Here is a 21,964-nt window from a genome sequence, read left to right as displayed (position 1 = left end):
CTTCTTCATGACGACAGGCCGGTAAATCGATCGGTACGTGCTCCTCCAAGTCCCCAGCCACTGCTTCCTCAACGGAACACAAGTCGGTGGGATTGAGGAGATCCTCGAAGTATTCCTTCCACCGCCCAACGATATCCCCAGTTGAGGTCAACAGATGCCCATCTCCACTGTAAACGGTGTTGGTAGGGCACTGCTTCCCTCTCCTGAGGCGTCAAACAGTTTGCCAGAATCTCTTTGAGGCCAACCGATAGTCTTTCTCCATGGCCTCAACGAACTCCTCCCAGGCCCGATTTTTTTGCCTCCATGACTACCCGGGCTGCAGTCCGTTTGGCCTGCCAGTACCTGTCAGCTGCCTCAAGAGTCCCACAAGCCATCCAGGCCTGATAGGACTCCTTCTTCAGCTTGACAGCATCCCTTACTTCCGGTGTCCACCACCGGGTTCAGGGATTGCCGCCTCAACAGGCACCGGAGACCTTAGGGCCACAGCTCCGAGCAGCCGCAGAGACAATGGAGGTGGAGAACATGGTCCATTCAGACTCAATATCTCCAGACTCCCTCGGGATCCGGTTGAAGCTCTTCCGGAGGTGGGAGTTGAAGATCTCTCTGACAGGGGGCTCGGCCAAACGTTCCCAACAGACCCTCACAGTACGTTTGGGTCTGCCCAGTCTGTCCAGCTTCCTCCCCCGCCATCGGATCCAACTCACCACCATGTGGTGATCAGTTGACAGCTCCGCCCCTCTCTTCACCCGAGTGTTCAAGACATATGGCCGAAGGTCTAATGACACGACCACAAAGACGATCATCGACCTCCGGCCTAGGGTGTCCTGGTATCACGTGCACTGATGGACACCCTTATGCTTGAACATATTGTTCATTATGGACAAACCGTGGTTAGCACAGAAATCCAATAACAGAACACCGCTCGGGTTCAGGTCAGGGGGGCCGTTCCTCCCAATCACGCCCCTCCAGGTGTCACTGTCACTGCCCACGTGAGCGTTGAAGTCCCCCAGTAGAATGACAGAGTCTCCAGTCGGAGCACTTTCCAGCACCCCTCCCAGAGACTCCAAGAGGGCCGGGTAGTCCGCACTGCCGTTCGGCCCGTAGGCACAAACGACAGTGACAGGCTACTTCCCCGCCAACGAGGTGACATTCCACGTCCCTAAAGCCAGATTCCGTGTCCAGAGATCGGGTCGTCGGGGGTCTCGCCTACGACTGTCGCCCGATCCACTATGCACCAGCCCCTTACGCTCCCTCCTGCAGGTGGTGAGCCCACAGGAGGGCTGCCCCACGTCACTCCTTCGGGCTGAGCCCGGCCGGACCCCATGGGGGAAGGCCCGGCCACCAGGCTCTCGCATACGAGCCCCAACCCCGGGCCTGGCTCCAGGGTGGGGCCCCGGCTGTGCCATGCCGGGCGACATCACGGTCCTTGATTTAAATGTTAACATAAGTGGTTTGTGAACTGTTCTTTGTCTGGCCCATCACCAAGGACCTGTTTGCCTTGGGAGACCCTACCAGGCGCATATAGCCCCAGACAACATAGCTCCCAGGATCATTCGGGTACTCAAACCTTTCCACCATGATAAGGTGACAGTTCAAGGAGAGGAAAAATAAATAAATAAATAAAATCCATTCGATTTTTTGATATCAACATCATAAAATGCATTACACGTTACATTAGTAAGTTGATCCTGAAATTCCCATAAATATCTAGTTTTTCCAGCAGTGTGGGATTCTCGACTTGCAAAAATAAATAAATAAAGTAAAGTGAATATAGCTTTGCTCCAAGTAATCACAAACTGCAACAATTAATTTCTTGTATGCGCATGTGCTATTAAAAGGATGACACAGAAACTCATGCTTTTTAAGCATCATTTTAGAAAGAACTAACATTTAGCATATCCTTCACAGAGACAAATCGAGCCATCGTTTCTTTTTCCACAGTCTTACTTTATTATTTCATCCAACAGTAATAAATTACAACGGTTTGCATGCTCATCTATATACATTACTGTCAACAGGTCACTTTCGCCTTCTGGAAATGAATGCATTACAGCAGCAAAATATAAAGTGCACATCACAAGAGCTTCTCCTGATGATGTTCTTCAACGCTTGGCACACATCATAATCCGAAGAAAACCGGTTAGGATACACTAGACCACACGTTCACAGGAACAAACAGCTTAGTAGTGCATCCCACAGATTTTCAGTCTGATCTCTCAGATGTGCATGGCAGTAGTGGAAGAAATGGACAATGTAGCTATATGCATAAATATGGCTAAATATTAATTTAGTAGTAAAACAGTGCAGCTATGGGTGAAACGTTTGAAAGGCACTAGAAGATATTGCTGATTTCATTCAAGACTTTAATGTTGCCAGATCAAGATTTTGGGAACAGGGTGACCTAAATATCATTATTTATTTTTGCTGAGATCACTTCACACTGAGTGGAATGGAAATGAACATAGAGTCGTGACAAAGACCGAAGAGGAAACCCGTACAGAAGCACACCGTCAGATTCATCACAAGGCACATGAAGCCCATTTAGAAGACATCCATCTCACTTGCTCAACTTGCGGTGACGTGCTTACACATCTCGAATATAACACAGTCTACAAAGAGGCCAAGCTGTTAACATGACCTCTTCACTCGAGAATAAATAATACAATACAAACAATGTGTACAAAACAAAGTGGCACGTCACTGCACTCTCAAATGCATCCTGATAGAAAAAAAAGAGAAATATGCTGAGCAATATTTGGTCTGCTGATATAAAGGGTTGAAAGCATGGCTAGGTGTCCAGAAGGACCTCTATCGGCCCTGGTGAACGTACTGCTGGGTAAACATGTTGAGTTCACTGAACAGCCAGCCAGCTTTATTACTGGGGAAGAAATCACAATGAAAAGAACATCAGACATATATACAAAATTAATTTACGGTGCTTTATTTTTGAAAGGTCAGAGCGGCAGACTAGTTTCTCCCCTGCTAACTGGAGTTGAACTCACTAGGCACAAGAAATGTTTAAATTGTGTGTCTAATTTAAACTACAGAGCCAACGAGTGTTGCATTTCCACAAATCAGCTCTGAAAGTTAAGGATTTCTCTCTAGTTTTTTCTAGTCCAAAACACACATGTAGGTATATATTGATATTTACAATTATGTATATGTGATCCTGGAGCACAAAACCAGACTTGGGTCGCTGGGGTATATTTGTAGCAATAGCCAAAAAAAAAAAGAAAAACATTGTATTTTCTTTTATGCCAAAAATCATTAGGAGATTAAGTAAAGACCATGCTCCATGAAGATAATTTGTAAATTACCTACTGTAAATATATAAAACCAAAATTTTTGATTAGTAATATGCATTGTTAAGAATTCATTTGGACAAATTCAAAGGTGATATTCTCAGTATTTTTTTTTTTTATCCCCTCAGATTTCAGATATTCATATAGTTGTATCTCAGACAAATATTGTCTGATCCTAATAAACCATATATCAATGTATACCAATGTATAAATCGCAATTTTCGAAAAATTCTGGTTTTGTGGTCCGGGGTCACATACACTGATGCATTTATAAATAATTTCCAGTAAAACCTGTTATGACAACATATCTTGATAATTGTAACCAAAATGTGCATTGTTTTGAAATGGTTCTGAAAAAGTGGTTTGGTGGTTTGCGGTAACTTGAAATAAGTCTCTTATGTTCACCAAAGATGCATTTATTTGATCAAAAAATACAAATGCATGTATGCAATTTTAATACAGTTACAAATTAATTTATTCCTGTGATGACAACGCTGAATTTTCAGAATCGTTACTCCCGATTCTATGGATTTTGTGATGATTATAAAGTTCAGATAAATTTATTGCATCCTTTCTGAATAAAAATGTTCATTCCTTTTAAAAATCTTCCTGAACCTAAACCTATAAACTATAGTGTTTATGTTGTCTAATCCTGAATAAGACATCATATAAACAAAAGTCGACAGCAAACACACAGCAAATGCATGATCACATGATGTGACATCACAGACTCTCACCTGAGCAGCTTGGCTTTACTCTGCTGTTCAGATCCCGTATTTCATCGTCCAGCTGCTGTCTGGTGACGTCCACCTGCTGACAGAGCTGAGAGAAAGTGCCGACCAGCTCCCTGGGACAAACATTCATAGGGAAACAGGCTGGATTCAACAATGACTGAAAAACAATAATACAGAAAATAAATCTCTCATAACATATACTTCATGTATTTAATTTCTCCAATAGAGGACAGTAGTGGTGTTCAGGGCCACTAGTCTGCATAATTTGATGTCTAAATGACACAACAGCATTACATTTGCATCGAGATCCAGATCAACTCCGATCTGGTTTATACTGAGACTCAAACTTACTGCTGAACCTGATGGCTGCAGTTGGATCCCGTGTAGCTGACGATGAGCTGTAGTTTCTCACTGGCGTACTCCACAAACTGTCTTTTAAATGCTTTCTTTGGCCCTTGTGGTCCAGGTGAGTCTCTCATAAACGAACACTAGCCCGTAGAGACCCACAGAGAGAGCGATGAGCCTCCAGCCCACCGCCTTCCAGATCTGAGACACAAACATTACATCCGTCTGATATTCCCACAGTCACTGTGACTGAAGTCATTAGACCAGGAGATACTGGCGAGGAAATGAAGACAGATTGTGCATTATATTTTGTAGTGCATCAGAGATTATGATCTTACCACTCCACCGAAGACTATAATGCCCATTGATGTCCGAGAGGTGAGTGATGCCAGTCCGGTTACCATTGAAACCATAAGCTCTTCCTGGGTCATGGACCCCTGAGGGAAAGGAGGCATACAGGTGCTGACCGGAGTGATGGCCAGAGGCCTGGGAACCTGACCACATGAAACACACACTTGATGAGTATGTGTGAAGTGAATCAAAGTAAACTTTATGAATCAAACTAGTTGAAAATCAAACAACTGCAAGAGTAATATCAACTATAATACAAAAGCGTGCACATGTGAATATGTGTGTATATTTAAATGTCATTGATTTAAACCTGTTTGATACATGAATGAATGGCCAACCAAACAGCTGAGGTCTCTCAAAACCCAAACCAGCTCTCTGTCAAGAGTAGGCTGATAATCAGCTTCGATACATATACATGTTCTACTAGGCCTACATGTTTGCTTCTTTATCTTATGCTGGTTCGAGTGGCACACACACATTTGTTCAGTGAAGTTCACAGAAAGAATGTTCTGTGTGTAATGAAAATGGTTACTAAATGTTTGTCATGAAATCCCTCTGCTTGTATGATGAATGTGTTTTTAGAAGTTATTAACTTTATATTTCAGAACACTGAATAATAATATTTTTACATGCTCTGTTCTCTTTTTATCATACTTTTCCAGACTGTGCAGTAACCTGTGAGCCAGGATAAATTGTGTTATTTTACATAAACCTCTAAAATTACTATGCGGTAACGAATGTGTGAAGTAAATGAGTGTAAACTCTATGAATGAAATGAGCGCAAATTAAATATGTGCTGCAGTTAGCTTTCTTCGTGCATTTCCTGGAAATGACTTTAATCAATTTCCATATTTCCAAACTACACAGGAGCCCTCACTGATTTAATTAGAAGATATTTAAATATGTATTTATTGGATCAGAAAAGGTCCCCGAGCTGGGACTCGCCCCGCGTTTTTTCAATCGCTAACAAGCGCTTAACCATACTTCAGATACTTTTTCTAAACTCTTAACACAAACTAACACCTACAAAACACAACTGGCCAAATGGATAATTTTCTTCTCAAAAACACATTTTGTTAAATATATACTAAATCTTTATTTCAAAATGAACCCATCTTTCGCTGCACACACCAACTTTACCAAAACACTGGAAATCGGACTCAAAATTAAATTATTCTGTCAAAGAATAACACTTGTTTTCACCTCAAAAGGTACATGCAGTCAATCAATGTACACCAGGTTTCAAAATACTGGCTATTGTTGATATTACAAAAACTGCATAGACTTTTCAATCTCAGTTTTGCAGGTATTTGCATGCAAAACATGCAATTCACTGTTTTACACTAAATTTCTTGGTTAGGAACTGTATGTCCAAATGTACAGTAATGTTCACATTCAAAAGCATTCCAGTAAAAAGCTATTTTTTTTCCATTACTGTTTACTGCAGGAGGTACATTAGAAACACAGTATGATAGAACAGAAAATGTTTGACAGTATTGCTTACAGTGAACAAAATATCCATGAAACATATAAGAGCATTCTGAACAAAACAATACAACAACAACAACAGCAAAAAGCCCAGATAAGGGGGGGGGGGTAAAATAAAAACAATTTTTCACTGCTCCTCTCACTGCTCCTGCTCCTATCACTGCCCCTGCTCCTCTCACTGCCCCTGCTCCTCTCACTGCTCCTCTCACTGCTCCTGCTCCTCTCACTGCTCCTCTCACTGCTCCTGCTCCTCTCACTGCTCCTCTCACTGCCCCTGCTCCTCTCATTGCTCCTCTCACTGCTCCTGCTCCTATCACTGCTCCTCTCACTGCCCCTGCTCCTCTCACTGCTCCTCTCACTGCCCCTGCTCCTCTCACTGCTCCGCTCACTGCTCCTGCTCCTCTCACTGCTCCTGCTCCTCTCACTGCCCCTGCTCCTCTCACTGCTCCTCTCACTGCCCCTGCTCCTCTCACTGCTCCGCTCACTGCTCCTGCTCCTCTCACTGCTCCTGCACCTCTCACTGCCCCTGCTCCTCTCACTGCTCCTCTCACTGCCCCTGCTCCTCTCACTGCTCCTGCACCTCTCACTGTTCCTGCTCCTCTCACTGCTCCTGCTCCTCTCTCTGCTCCTCTCACTGCTCCTCTCACTGCTCCTGCTCCCCTCACTGCTCCTGCTCCTCTCACTGCTCCTGCTCCTCTCACTGCTCCTGCTCCTCTCACTGCTCCTCTCACTGCTCTTGCACCTCTCTCTGCTCCTCTCTCTGCTCCTCTCACTGCTCCTCTCTCTGCTCCTCTCACTGCTCCTCTCACTGCTCCTGCTCCCCTCACTGCTCCTGCTCCTCTCACTGCTCCTCTCACTGCTCCTGCTCCTCTCACTGCTCCTGCTCCTCTCACTGCTCCTCTCACTGCTCCTGCTCCTATCACTGCTCCTCTCACTGCCCCTGCTCCTCTCACTGCTCCTCTCACTGCCCCTGCTCCTCTCACTGCTCCTGCTCCTCTCACTGCCCCTGCTCCTCTCACTGCTCCCCTCACTGCCCCTGCTCCTCTCACTGCTCCTCTCACTGCTCCTGCTCCTCTCACTGCTCCTCTCACTGCACCTGCTCCTCTCACTGCTCCTCTCACTGCTCCTGCTCCTCTCACTGCTCCTGCTCCTCTCACTGCTCCTGCTCCTCTCACTGCTCCTGCTCCTCTCACTGCTCCTCTCACTGATCCTGCTCCTCTCACTGCTCCTGCTCCTCTCACTGCTCCTCTCACTGCTCCTGCTCCTCTCACTGCTCCTGCTCCTCTCACTGCTCCTCTCACTGCTCCTGCTCCTCTCACTGCTCCTGCTCCTCTCACTGCTCCTGCACCTCTCACTGCTCCTGCTCCTCTCACTGCTCCTCTCACTGCTCCTGCTCCTCTCACTGCTCCTGCTCCTCTCACTGCTCCTCTCACTGCTCCTGCTCCTCTCACTGCACCTGCTCCTCTCACTGCTCCTCTCACTGCTCCTGCACCTCTCACTGCATCTCTCACTGCTCCTGCTCCTCTCACTGCTCCTCTCACTGCTCCTGCACCTCTCACTGCATCTCTCACTGCTCCTGCTCCTCTCACTGCTCCTCTCACTTCACCTGCTCCTCTCACTGCTCCTGCTCCTCAAAAAACAAAAAGGTTCTATCTACAGAAGTCTATGGAACACAAAAACTTTGAAGCTCAATATCTCAAAACAACTGAGAACGCAGATAGAACCTTATAATTCCAAGGGGACGGTTTCCAAAAATATCACTCTTCAAAGTCCTCCTTTTATTGTATAAGTGTCAATGTAATAGAAAAAAATAACCCCTGCCATTGAGTCTAAGCCAGATTGGAATCAGTTGTGGTTGGCCCAATTTACACAACATAAATCAGCTAAGATAAACGTTTTTTTTTAACTGATATAGTCGCAGAAGCAGAGGTTTTTATACTGTATCTAAGGTTTGGAACATTGTTTTTGCTATTGTGGGATGTTGTGTGTTAACATTTGTAAATACTACAAAAACGATCCATAATTTTGTGGGGAGGCATAGCTTATCTGTTCAGAAAATGTAAGCATTGTGGAAATGTGTTCAATGACTCCATATTGTCAAAACGACATGAAATGTGTGAATGGTATGGCCACAATAGACAGATCCTGTGCTAATTGTGTTTAGAGTTTTGAAAATGTGACCACTGCTTGGAAAAATGCTTGTTAGCGACTGAAAAAAACTGTAAAATGTGTGCATAATCGCATTCAATAAATAGTCTAAATAAGTTGTTCAGATGAACAAAGCCTAACATTGTTCGGGAGGCAGACACACTCTTGCAGTTTAAATCTAGATTAAAGACCCATCTCTTTAACCTGGCATACACATAACATACTAATATGCTTTTAATATCCAAATCCGTTAAAGGATTTTTAGGCTGCATTAATTAGGTAAACTGGAACCGGAACACTTCACATAACACCGTACTTTCTACATCATTAGAAGAATGGCATCTACGCTAATATTTGTCTGTTTCTCTCTTGTTCCGAGGTCACCGTGGCCACCAGATCCAGTCTGTGTCCAGATCAGAGGGTCACTGCAGTCACCCGGATCCAGTACGTATCCAGACCAGATGGTGGATCAGCACCTAGAAAGGACCTCTACTGCCCTGAAAGACAGCGGAGACCAGGACAACTAGAGCCCCAGATACAGATCCCCTGTAAAGACCTTGTCTCAGAGGAGCACCAGGACAAGACCACAGGAAACAGATGATTCTTCTGCACAATCTGACTTTGCTGCAGCCTGGAATTGAACTACTGGTTCCGTCTGGTCAGAGGAGAACTGGCCCCCCAACTGAGCCTGGTTTCTCCCAAGGTTTTTTTCTCCATTCTGTCACCGATGGAGTTTCGGTTCCTTGCCGCTGTCGCCTCTGGCTTGCTTAGTTGGGGTCACTTCATCTACAGCGATATCATTGACTTGATTGCAAATTAAAACAGACACTATTTCAACTGAACAGAGATGACATAACTGAATTCAATGATGAACTGCCTTTAACTATCATTTTGCATTATTGAGACACTGTTTTCCAAATGAATGTTGTTCAGTGCTTTGGCGCAATGCATTTTGTTTAAAGCACTATATAAATAAAGGTGATTGATTGATTGATGTGATGACTGGTGTTTTCAGCAACTGCAGTCTCACTATACGAGGACATTTTTTAAACTTTTGCGCTTGACAGAAATACATACAGTAGGAGAGGGGAAAATAGTTTTACTTCACTATTGCATTTATGTTCTTCACAATTTTGATTTTTTTTTTTTTTTTTTTATTATTGTTGAATAAATACTTATTCATATTACATTGTTTATTGAGTACATTTTAAAGTTCCCCTATTATGGCTAGTGTAAGGTTTATGTTTTGGTTTGACACTATGACAATGCATGTAAGGTCAAAAAAACACTTTCATTGTCTTATAATATGCATTTATTTTTACCTATTTGCTCAAAGACTCCCAAACGATTCGTTTAACGATTCATTTTGCTCCTTTGCGTGACGCTAATCTGTGGTGATTGGCTGGTTTCATTTTCGTTTCATCCTGAGCCTGTAATGCCTGATAAAGCAGTGTTTGTGAGCACAGTGCTGCTCTGTTTACAGCGTTACTGGGGAAACCGCTATTTTACTGCTCCAAAAGTGGCACCTAGTGGCAAAGAGTGAATCTGCATCTTCATTCAGACTGACGTGAAAAGACCAACAAGTGGGCGGCCAGTATGCTGATGCTTCATGTTGATATCAACATGAAACGGCTTGGGATTCGTTTAAAAAACTTTTTCTTTTGAGAGACAATAACTATACACACGGTTCAATTTCAGATTTAAAATTGTCAGGATGTTTTCATTCACTTAGAGCTGCGTTACACACTGCATGAAAACTAATTTTCAAAAATCCATAATAGGAATATCATTTTATGTCTTCCATGTTTCACAGCACTCAGTTTTTCAGCACTACTTTCACGTAGAACATAGAAGCCTTCTAGCCCACTGAAGAAATATGCATGATTGTTGGCCTTACAGAACCAGGATTGGACACCCGGATTTAGATGGACAAATCTGAACATTATTACCAAACAGAAGTCTGCAATTAACACGTGAAACCTGGTCATTGTAGCCCATGAGAGCGTGGCGTGTGTTTTTGGGACCCAGGAAGCGGTTGACCAGCATGGTCCAGCCCAGGGAGAAGTGGAAGCCGATGTCCTCCTGGAAGTCGCTGCAGAGTTTGTCACAGTTGAGGTCGTAGCTGAGGGCGAAGCACTGTCTGGGCACCATCATATCCAAATGCTCTCGAATCCCGATGGGCAGCAGGGGCTTCAGGCCCTCTGGAACGATCAGAAGTGCTTTAACCTGCTGCTGATACTGGTGTGAGCTGTATGAAAACTCACCGTTTGAGAGGGATACTGACCAATCATCTCAGTCTGTGTGTTTTTCAGCGCTGCAGTTATCACACAGGAGCATCTCTCAGACATATTCCTGCCAAGACCATCCTCTATGTGCTTATGCAGCTCCTGAAACCAATCATTTCAATCATCAAAATGACATAACAGAAAATACATTTCTCCATCATGTAATAGAGCACCAAAGATTAAAGGTGATTGAAGGAAGACCAATTTAAGTCCAACTCACGTGCTTATATACTTTAAGCACCACTTGTGAAGGATGCAAGTCCATGTGGAAGTCGTCCACTAGCACAGCCAGTCTCCGGATCTCCTCTGCCATGGCGTTAGACACCTACACATAGTGACGAACGGGATGAAACATGGAAACACCTTCAATTGAAAATTAAAGTTACTAAAGACTCCAAATCCACAATAAACAGGTTTTGCACAATACCCATTACCTAACTAATGCCTTGAAATTATGACATTATGTGTTTCCATTTAATATAGAAACGACTCTATTGTCTTCTTGCATCATTGACAAACTATTTTCCTGTTTGACAATGTAAAGCTGCTTTGACACAACCAGTGCCGAATAAAGCACTATACAAATAAAGGTGACTTGACTTGCATGTGTTCAACTGTATGTCCACACTAAGAGCTCAAATCGTACCTGATGTATACTGGGGGGTATTCCAGAAAGCTTGGTTAACTTACCATTTGATAAACTATAACCTCTGGGTTGATTTACCCCAAACAGGCATACCATGAGTATGTCGGTTCCAAAACACCTGAGAAGAGTTAGCTTAATCAACCTCTGACTGGTTACCCAGAGTTAATGCGCGTGCACGGTGCATGTATAAAGACATTTTCAATGGATCGCCGATTTCACGAGTCACCATGGAAACTCAAAGCGAAAAAAAGAGAGCCGCGTATTTCACAGAGGCGGAGTTGGAAGTTTTAATGCATGCTTATGAGGAGTTTAAGCCAATAATATTAAAAAGAAGCAATACAGCTGCATCGGCTAAAGCAAGAGAGTTGGCTTGGAAAAAAATAACGGACAGAGTAAATGCGTGAGTGTATTAAATTACAAATTTGGTATTGGCTCCCGTTTTATTGAAATGCAAAATAATGAAGTATGACTTATACATACTTTTGAATATGTTAAATCACTATGGAAGCATTTACTTTTCCTGCCATTTTATTTCTTTAGCTTGAAATAATAATGTATATTTCTTATTTAATAAGGTGTAATCCTTCTGGAGCCACAAGAACTTTAAGCCAAGTCAAAATGAAACACAAAAACATTCTGCAAAAAGGTAATATTTGATTACACAATTACTGAACTATTATTATAACAGGATTTAGTATATTCATTCTGTCATGCAGCTAACAGAAAAAAGACTGAAGCCCGTCTAACTGGCGGGGGGCCACCACCACCTCCCCTCACCCCATCTGAGGAGCTGGCTCTGTCCCTTAATAAAGGGCGACCAGTGGTTGCTGGCATTCCAGGGGGCAGTTCATCACACATACTATGCACCACAAGTGATGGTGAAAAAAGGGTGAAATGTAAGTTTACCTCTATGATTTGTTTTCATTTTTTATCCTGATAAATTACTATCTCTGTCACTTAAAGGCTTTTTGAACAAGATTAATTTATGTAGGCTTATTTTATTTAACTGCATATGATGTATTATTTTCTTTGATAATATTGAGAATTTAACGGGTTGTGTGTTCTTATAGATACTGATGGACGGATTGTATTATTGGACTCTCCAGAAAGAACACAGTCTGTCACAGTTGTAAGTGATTTGTTGTCAGGTACTTTTAGGTTTTTTTTTTTTTTTTTTTTTGCCAAATAATGTATACTTGAATATTTGTCTTGTAGGATGAAGATGATGATGACGATGAAGAGACCACATCTGCTGTGACAGAAGTGGACAATGCTGGTAGATCCACTGAGGTATGATGCATACCATTATGATGTATGGCCCCTTTTTGCATTAGAGTAACAAACTGTCATTGTCCTTTCATAGTACATACCTAGGGATTTGCCCACAGATGAGGGTCCTTCAGCCTCAGCACACAATCTAAGCAGGGTAAGAATTTGTGTCCATGTGTCCATATTTTAATTTTATTGTCTGACCAAACGATCTCATTTATTACATTTTTCCACCTTAGTTGCCAGCAAAGGAGCTGTATAAGGTCCATCTTCAAAAACAAATAAGAAAAAGTGACATGGAGATGGACCTTATACAGCTTCAAATGGAAGAGAAAAGGCTCCTCATTAAAAAAGCAGCACTTGAAATAGAATTACTTGAGAATCGCCTTAAGGTGAGAACTTGTCTGAATATTAATCTGTTGCATGTTAAAAGTGGTCTGTATGTCTCTATCTATCTATCTATCTATCTAGCTATCTATCTATCTGTATGTATGTATGTATGTATGTATGTATGTGTAAAGCAATATAAAAAAAAAAACATTTTAATGAATTTTACTTTTATTGTTTTTCAGGAAATGAAGAAATAAACTGCCTGGCAGACCAGTGCAAAAAAAACTAATAAAAGTAATTTTGACAAATCCTGTCTCTCAAAAGTCTTCCGTCTCTGTTGGCCTCTAAAATCTGTCGGTGTTCCTCTGGGCCATCTTCCTCAATACAAGGAGGTTGGCTCTCTCCTCTTATAGTGGCAATATTGTGAAGCACAACACAAGCCACAATAATGTCGCATGCCCTCTCTGGACTAACCCGGAGCCCACGCAGACACTGAAACCGAGATTTGAGGATCCCTATAGTCATCTCCACCTTGGCCCGTGTTCGGCTGTGAGCCAGGTTAAACCGTGTCTGTGGTCCAGGCTCAGGTTCAGGGTAGGGTGTCATTAAATAGGGCAGACAAGGGTATCCTCTGTCCCCCAGCAAGTAACCATTGTACTGTCCTGTAATGATTGAAGTGTACAACACAAATATAGTAAAACGAAAAAACAAAAATTGTATAAAGCAAATCATACCCTGCTGAAATGTCTGGCATAATGATGACTCGCGGAAAATTCTGGCATCATGCACAGATCCTGGCCATTTTGCCTCGACATTGGTGATGATTTGGGTTGCCTCACATATTACCTATAGTTAGTGGAAAAAGTAATGACTTTGATGATTTTAAGAAGGGGAAAAAATTAAGTTGTTACCTGCACATTGATACTATGAATAGATTTCCTATTAACATAGTCTCCCTCATTTATTGATGGAGCTTTAATAGGAATGTGAGTGCCATCAATGCACCCAATTACATTTGGAAACCCTGAAACAGAAAGTTTTGGAAGTATGAAGTGTGTGCATAAGGAATACATGTATAGATATTAACAATATGACTAAATATTAAATATGCGTCATATATTTTACTACAAAGGACAAACCTGCCACTCTGTGGAATTCGTCTTTAATAACAAGCAGAGGTTTATGGCCAGGGAACTGTACAAACGTGGGTAACAACTGTTTAAGTGCCAGACACACTGTACGAACGGCTCTACACACAGTTGCCTTTCCCACATGCTCTGAATCGCCCACACTGTACAAAAAATGGCCAGACGCAAAAAACCTAAGTGCTATGCACAGAATGTTTTCTGTGCTAAGCGCAGAGCCGCGGTTTGTCACATTTGCGATATGCGGTTTTAAAAGACGTGTTAAATAAACTAATGAATCTTTTGAAAAACGATAACGCTCTTTTAAATATTCATTAGGGTAAGCAAACACATCAATACGCGGTCTTATAACCCTCTCCCGATGAAAAAAACCTCGTATAATTTGTGCTTCAACGTCCACAGGATCCTCGTCAAAAGGGCACGCCATGCTCACCAACCTTCTGAAACGAAGTTACACTGAAACATAACCTGCTCTCGAGCAGGTTATCTTCAGAGAGTCAGTTGCTATGGTTACATACATACCCAGAAAGTGACCTCTGTTTTTGGAACCGAACGTTGAGGTTATCCACGAACTTACCCTTATACATACCCAGGTATGTCACATAACCTGCTTTTTGGAATACCCCCCAGGTGATGTTAGTTAACTTACTAACGTGCTGAAAACAGCCTCACCTGCTTCTCCACCTCCTCTGTGATCTTCTTGATTTTGCTCTTGCAGTCCAGAGTGAGCAGATCCAGCTGTTTATCGATGAACTCCAGCCTGTCTTCCATCTCCTCTTTCACCTCTAAACTATGAATCCTGAACAGGAACACACACAAAAATTCATCACTCTAAATATTAATTTCAGTCAATGCACAGAAAGCTATCCTTCAAATGAATCATTTTAATAAAGCTGATCTAAGACTGGTTCCTGATCACTGTATCCTAACCACATGTGAAGTAAGAAGCAGCAGCAACTCTGTTTTGTGGGTCGTCTGGTTTATGTGCAGTCATGCTGGTATGAAGGTAAAACAGTAGCAAAACCCGAGAGCTTGTTGATTTAACCGTGAGAACATGTAATTTTAATATTCGTAACTTTAGGTTGAAATTTACACTCACAGCTCTGATGTGAAAAGCTGAATCTTTTGATTTGAACACACAGATAATAACAAAAACAAAACACTGTGTTTTGATTTCGAACTGGCAGATTATTGTGTAAAATGACAGGATGTTATCTTCTTTAATCTCCGGAAAATCATGAAAAATTACTGTTTATTTTATATTGGTCAAATATGTTGTGGATATTATCCCTAATATCAAAATTTGACTCTTTCTATCTCCTCCTCTGTCTGTAACAGCACAGCATCATTTCAATGTCACCAGAGGATCAGTGTTTAATGTGATGATTGCCGCTCAGAAAAGCAGGCGTCTTTGCACTCACATGTGCTCTTGAGCTGCAACGTGCACAGAGTCCATCATAAGACGCAGAGCTTCAGAAATCTGCTTGGCCCTCATCGTGTGCTGCTCAAACTTAGTCTTGACTGCTGACTGCGAGATACACTCCTGTAAGGACATACGTATCTGAGTCAGACAACACGCTTAAACCAACGACAGTCTCGAACCCTCAAAACGCCTTTCAAAGTTCTGAAACTCAAACATTCGCGCTTGAAAACCTTCAGCCAGAGCACCACCTGAAATCCCAAAAAAAAAAAAGTGATAGGAAGCTTAGAATTTTCATCTCACTGGCTCTTTAAGATGCTATAATGCAAGGTTTCCCAAATGATAAAAAATGTAACATTAAATCGATTCTAATATTAAAATGACTAAATTCGGACTGCACAATTAATCAAAATAAATGTGAAATTGTGATATAGCTTAGTACAATAATCACTGTAGAGTGCTGAGTTTAATGTGAATTTGGTAGCACTGTGTGCTAGAATCACTTTATTTGCACACTCTCATAAATTTTCTACATTTCTGTTGACAGAAGTTCACAGCATTCCTCCAATATTCCACCCATTTAGTGTAATAAAAGCTTGATTTTGAAATATCAAAGATAATTAAGTTGTAAAAAGTGCATGAATTTAAAAGTAAACATTTGAAAGTAAAATATATATATTAGTATAATAAGTGTAAAATATAGAGTAAAATAAAAATTGGAATATAATATTCACTTTTTTGATTTTACAGTACAATTGTCTTAACTTTTTATATCTAAAACTTAAAAATAATAAAAGTATAACAATAACTATTATTATTATCATCATCATATTTTTTTAATTTGGGGAATTGTATCAAATTTGAAATGGTTTATAAAAACAAGCGCCTGAAGAACCTCGTTAGCAGAGATGAAGAAGATCCGGTCGCTGGCCTGAGCGCGATCCACCACCCGCAGCTCATCCACTAAAAAACTAGTGCAGCGCTCCATGTGCTGCCGTCTCACCTGACAAACAGACAAGACTCATGATCCACCTGCTAAACACCACTTTTTTATTTATTTTTTTATTATTTTTTATTGGCATCTACGCTAATATTTGTCTGTTTCTCTCTTATTCCGAGGTCACCGTAGCCACCAGATCCAGTCTGTATCCAGATCAGAGAGTCACTGCAGTCACCCGGATCCAGTACGTATCCAGACCAGATGGTGGATCAGCACCTAGAAAGGACCTCTACAGCCCTGAAAGACAGCGGAGACCAAGACAACTATAGCCCCAGATACAGATCCCCTGTAAAGACCTTGTCTCAGAGGACCACCAGGACAAGACCACAGGAAACAGATGATTCTTCTGCACAATCTGACTTTGCTGCAGCCTGGAATTGAACTACTGGTTTCGTCTGGTCAGAGGAGAACTGGCCTGGTTTCTCCCAAGGTTTTTTTCTCCATTCTGTCACCGATGGAGTTTCGGTTCCTTGCCGCTGTCGCCTCTAGCTTGCTTAGTTGGGGTCACTTCATCTACAGCGATATCATTGACTTGATTGCAAATAAATGCACATACACTATTTAACTGAACAGAGATGAAATTACTGAATTCAATGATGAACTGCCTTTAACTATCATTTTGCATTATTGACACACTGTTTTCCTAATGAATGTTGTTCAGTTGCTTTGACGCAATGTATTTTGTTTAAAGCGCTATATAAATAAAGGTGATTGATTGATTGATTGATTATTAGGGTTTTTTTATTATTCAAATTTGTTTGTAAAACTGACAAAAACGACTCTTAAACCTTCACTTCATCCCACATTTTGTAAAAATCATGCTTACAGTATTAGGTTTAAGTATCAGTGATGCTAATTGTTTCAAATGCATCTCAGGGTGGTGAGACTCAGTGTGTGTGTGTGTGTGTGTGTGTGTGTGTGTGTGTGTGTGTGTGTGTGTGTGTCTGTGTGTGTGTGTGGCACACCTCTTCCATGTACTCGGGCTCGCTGGCGGAGGCGTCCCAGCGGTTGTTCAGGATGAAGATATTAGGGCTGGAGAGGCGCTCGTTCACTTTGTGAAAGAATGACTTTTCCTTTAAGAGGGTAGAGGAGAGGCATGCTTTGATTCACTGACACCAGTGAGGTCACAGGACGATCGTGCACTCACCTCACAAGATAATCGTGCTAAACAAGATTAAATGTATGTATGACAAGTCAAATGTATCAAGATTTATACACAAACGTTAAAACATGAAATCATAATGCTGTAATATAGAGCAAATTCTATGTAAGCTTTTTTTTTCACAAATTGAAGTTCATTTTAAACTCACTGTTTGCATTAAAGTGGACTCTGAATTGGCCACCAGCACAAAAACGTCAGCATCAAGGCAGAATTTGTCAATCCAACTGTCCAACTCTGTTGTGACGTCAGTGCCAGGGCTTGAAAAGGAAGATGTTAGAAGTTTCCAAATGAAAAATATAACTAATATGGCTTCAAATGCAGTAAGCTTATAAAGCCATTACAATGGTATCCTTATATAATTTTAATTTTAAAAACGGCACTAGCAAGCAAAATATCAATATGATGTATAAAAATTATAATAAAAAAATATGCAAGTGAAAGTTTAATCTGTGCAGAATTAATAGATCTGTAAAGCAGGCAACGTATTGAATGCAATGGTGCTGTACTATTGATTTTTCCTAATAGTGCGGTCAGTGTGTCTCGAGTGTGTGTTCACCTGTCCACAAGCACCAGTTCATCCCGCAGCAGCGCACACTTCACTTTAGGCCACATGACACACACCAGACTGCCTGCGTCCAAATCCTCATCCTGGTGTAAGGCATGGGCCAACTGGTTCACTGTCTGCCAGCACGCACGCACACGCACACACACACACACACACACACACACTAGCATTTAAGTACTTAAACCTGACTATTTTAAAAGTAAATTACTCGAAGGACTCTTATCATGAAAAACATTACTTTATGTTTTTAGAATCAGAGTTAAAAATAATAACAGTAATATTAATAATGACAGCAATAATAATAACTTTTGATGGTATTAGTTGTATATTATAATTAATATTGTAGTTCAAACTGCAATGTATGACAAAGAATTCACAACACTTTGTCAATTTTGGCCATGTTGTGCAGCCCTACATTTAAACAAAGAAATATATACATAAGCATGTATGTATATGTATATATATATGAAGTGAAGTGAAGTGAAGTGACATTCAGCCAAGTATGGTGACCCATACTCAGAATTTGTGCTCTGCATTTAACCCATCCGAAATGCACACACACAGAGCAGTGAACACACACACACACACACACACACACACACACTGTGAGCACACACCCGGAGCAGTGGGCAGCCATTTATGCTGCGGCGCCCGGGCAGCAGTTGGGGGTTCGATGCCTTGTTCAAGGGCACCTAAGTCGTGGTATTGAAGGTGGACAGAGAGCTGTTCATGCACTCCCCCCACCCACAATTCCGTCCGGCCCGAGACTAGAACCCACAACCCTTCGATTGGGAGTCCAACCCTCTAACCATTAGGCCACGACTTCCCACAATGTGTATATATATACACATTGCATGACAATAAAAAATAAACAAATTATATACACACACACATTTTTTATTTTTTATTTTCATGCAATGTGACCATTAACTTCCATCAGAGAAGTGTCATCAAGCAAAAGTGCCATTATATTATTGAAAAATATATATTTTTAAAATTTCAATTCAATTAAATATTTTGTCTAAGGGCTTTGGCTTAGAAAGTTTGGGAACCCCTGAGTTACACAAGACATAAAAACAATGAATACAATCTTTGCACTCATGCTGTGAGAGACAATAGGTATGCATTATACCTGCCAAAGAAGACCACCTTCATGTGTCCACCTGCTCCTCTGTAGTAACAGGATCCAGTTCCTCATCGCTGTAGGTCTCTGTCAAGAAAACAGACCAGTTCAGATACACTTGATGGTTCAATACTTCACCAACAACATTTGCAACTTCAAAATGCATTGATAGTCAAAAGTAAAGGCTGCTGCCATGACTGCATCAATCTCATTGATTAGCACGCCATTGCTTTTCAGTTGCTAAGGTGTTTTGGGGGAATGTTAGATGATTGCTTATTGGTCCGAATCAAAAGAGCCAACACTCGAGTCTCTGTGATAACTATTCACTAAACATACTTAAGAGTAAAACTCTTCTTAACTGCTGTTTTATATTCATGTAACATCGTAAAGTTAGAAAAACCTCCAACTTAAATTTAACTCAAATTAAAAATGTAATGTACCTCCCATCCAATAATCATTAATAACCATACTGTTCAAACACTTTTGACTGGTAGTGTATGCAACTATTTTAATGCAGTCTTTAGAAATTGTACAGTTTTATTGTCTGTGAAGTAATAACCCTATGTTAAATCACTAAAATTGTCTATGCCACATCAAATTGTTGAGGAGAAGTGCATAATTACTTAATAACTGCCTGCGAGCTTCTCCTCCTGTCTGTACGGTAATGCGACAGAGAGTTGCGTGGTTATGACGCAATCGTTAGCCTATTTTTACAAAAACTGTTTCTACGGGGCCATAATGTAACATTGAAGGTAATGGAGCCCTTTATACATTGTTGTGTATCTTTAGAAATAAATAATTTTAATCTTTAAACGCCTCAGATGTAAAGTTATTTACAAAATGAATGGGAGTCAATGGGAATGCTTCCTTGCCGCCTGGATTCCATAAATTAAGTAGCCTTGTAATTTGATTCAGTTCCATTTTATAATACTCATAATCAGACTAGTTACTTGTTTATGGATACTATAATTGCATATTATTCACACAATAACAATACATTCTTTCAGAATTTATTGTTTCTCCCTAATTCCTCTTTTTTCAACTTTTAAATGTCCCTTTCTAAAATACCTACTGCTTACATACATTCAATTCAATTCAAGTTTATTTGTATAGCGCTTTTTACAATACAAATCGTTACAAAGCAACTTTACAGAAAATTATGTTTCTACAATATTTAGTAATAGCTTATAAGTGGTGACTGTCGGTTTGTGCACGTATGACAGGATTTAAAAAAATAATAATAATACAAGATGTAGTCAGCCAGACGATGAACATTATTAATATTATTAAATAATTATTATATGATGCAGTCACACTTGTAGGAATACTTGTTAGTTCCGTTTGTTGATACATTCAAAAAGTCTTCCAGTTTTGATGAAGACACGGCATTTGACCACTGGATGTACGAAAGGTTTAAGAAGTGTTTCAACACTGTATCACCTGATGAACACCATTTTTATTTGAATTATAACTCAGTAGGTTATTTAACCATATATTTCTATGTCTTTTGAAGGCTTTTGTCTTTCAAACACATTAAAATGCACAAATACAAACTTGATATATTTATTTTTTTCCTTACTGTTTTCAAACAGCAGCATCAATTGTTTGAGGGGCATCTATAAAGAACACTTCTCAATAAACCTGTGAATGTCAAAGCAAGGACAGATGCTTTATTGAAACACATCCACATCATCTGTATGGAAAAATCCCTTTCAATACATGACAATAAATAAACAAGTGAAATATCATTGCATATAAGTCACATTTTGCATAGTGATCCTTCAAACAGCATTCGACATTCATCAACTGTTATCAAAAGATGCTTTTGTGTAACAAAACATATGGAAAGAAAAAAAAAAAAATATATATATATATATACACACTGGCATTTTCACAATGAAAGGTACTGTGTTAATGTGCACTCATTGATTATTTGCTTATCCTACAGTCTTCTGAATTCAAAGCAAATCTTAGTTTCCAGTAAGAAGTAGTTCAAGGGTCCACAAATGAGACAGAGATGTATCGGACCCCCTGTACAGTGGGCAGCCCCTCGTGGTAGTGTGTGAGGCGTCCGGGGTGCAGGAGCGTCCAGCCCCTCCTCGGAGCTGTCACGGAGCAGTTGTACCTTAGGAACCGGCAGCCACCGCCCTGAACAGACAATCACTGATCGTTACAGTCAGCTCTTGGTCTGTCAAACCGCTTCACAACAGCAGAAACATATTTAAAGCTATGAGCTTCACTTTACAAGCATGAAGAAGGCATGGAAGCCCATTTCTATCACTGGATAAAAAAAAATTAAAGAGGGAATTGTGATCTTTTTCCCCTCACATTTCTGGATTTTTCCTTGGTGTACTTCTCACAAATCTGACTCTTTTCTGTATTTTGTCTTACAGTTGGTCGAGAAAAAAAAGTCAGAAAAAAGTCATAATTTCATTTAATTTCGGTTTAAATCTCGCAATTATGACTATTTCACAGAGTTGTGAGTTTATGTCTCACAATTCTGACGCTATAACTCACAGCCGCAAGTTAAAATTTTGAGAAAACACAATTCTGAAAAAAAAGCAAAATTGTGAGATAAAAAGTCAAAACTACATTTTTTATTTATTCAGTGGCAGAAACAGGCTTCCACAAAAAGGAGATTATTAAGATGC

At 40.7% G+C, this 21,964-nt stretch overlaps 2 protein-coding genes and 1 pseudogene across 2 annotated transcripts in view; 1 reads left to right on the top strand and 2 right to left on the bottom strand.

The window, feature by feature from the left end:
* Window positions 1-1,939: 1,939 nt before the first annotated feature.
* Window positions 1,940-21,023, bottom strand: LOC113097229 (mitofusin-2-like; annotated as a pseudogene).
* Window positions 11,322-13,267, top strand: LOC113097230 (uncharacterized). The gene is made up of 8 exons (XM_026262436.1): window positions 11,322-11,699; window positions 11,875-11,945; window positions 12,016-12,195; window positions 12,370-12,428; window positions 12,515-12,589; window positions 12,663-12,725; window positions 12,808-12,960; window positions 13,141-13,267. The coding sequence occupies exons 1-8, from the start codon at window positions 11,482-11,484 to the stop codon at window positions 13,153-13,155; spliced, it is 834 nt and encodes a 277-aa protein (XP_026118221.1). The 5' UTR covers window positions 11,322-11,481; the 3' UTR covers window positions 13,156-13,267.
* The window catches only part of LOC113097228 (procollagen-lysine,2-oxoglutarate 5-dioxygenase 1-like), a 14,052-nt gene continuing 12,948 nt past the window's right edge, over window positions 20,861-21,964 (bottom strand). The window contains exon 19 of the mRNA XM_026262435.1: window positions 20,861-21,461. Coding sequence (XP_026118220.1) covers window positions 21,306-21,461 — 156 coding nt within the window. The 3' untranslated portion in view covers window positions 20,861-21,305. The remainder of the gene's footprint in view (window positions 21,462-21,964) is intronic.

This window comes from Carassius auratus, unplaced genomic scaffold (assembly GCF_003368295.1).
Source record: "Carassius auratus strain Wakin unplaced genomic scaffold, ASM336829v1 scaf_tig00216160, whole genome shotgun sequence".
Classification (NCBI taxonomy): domain Eukaryota; kingdom Metazoa; phylum Chordata; class Actinopteri; order Cypriniformes; family Cyprinidae; genus Carassius; species Carassius auratus.
Note: the sequence above shows the minus strand (reverse complement) of the source record. Positions and strands in the feature narration are given on the sequence as shown.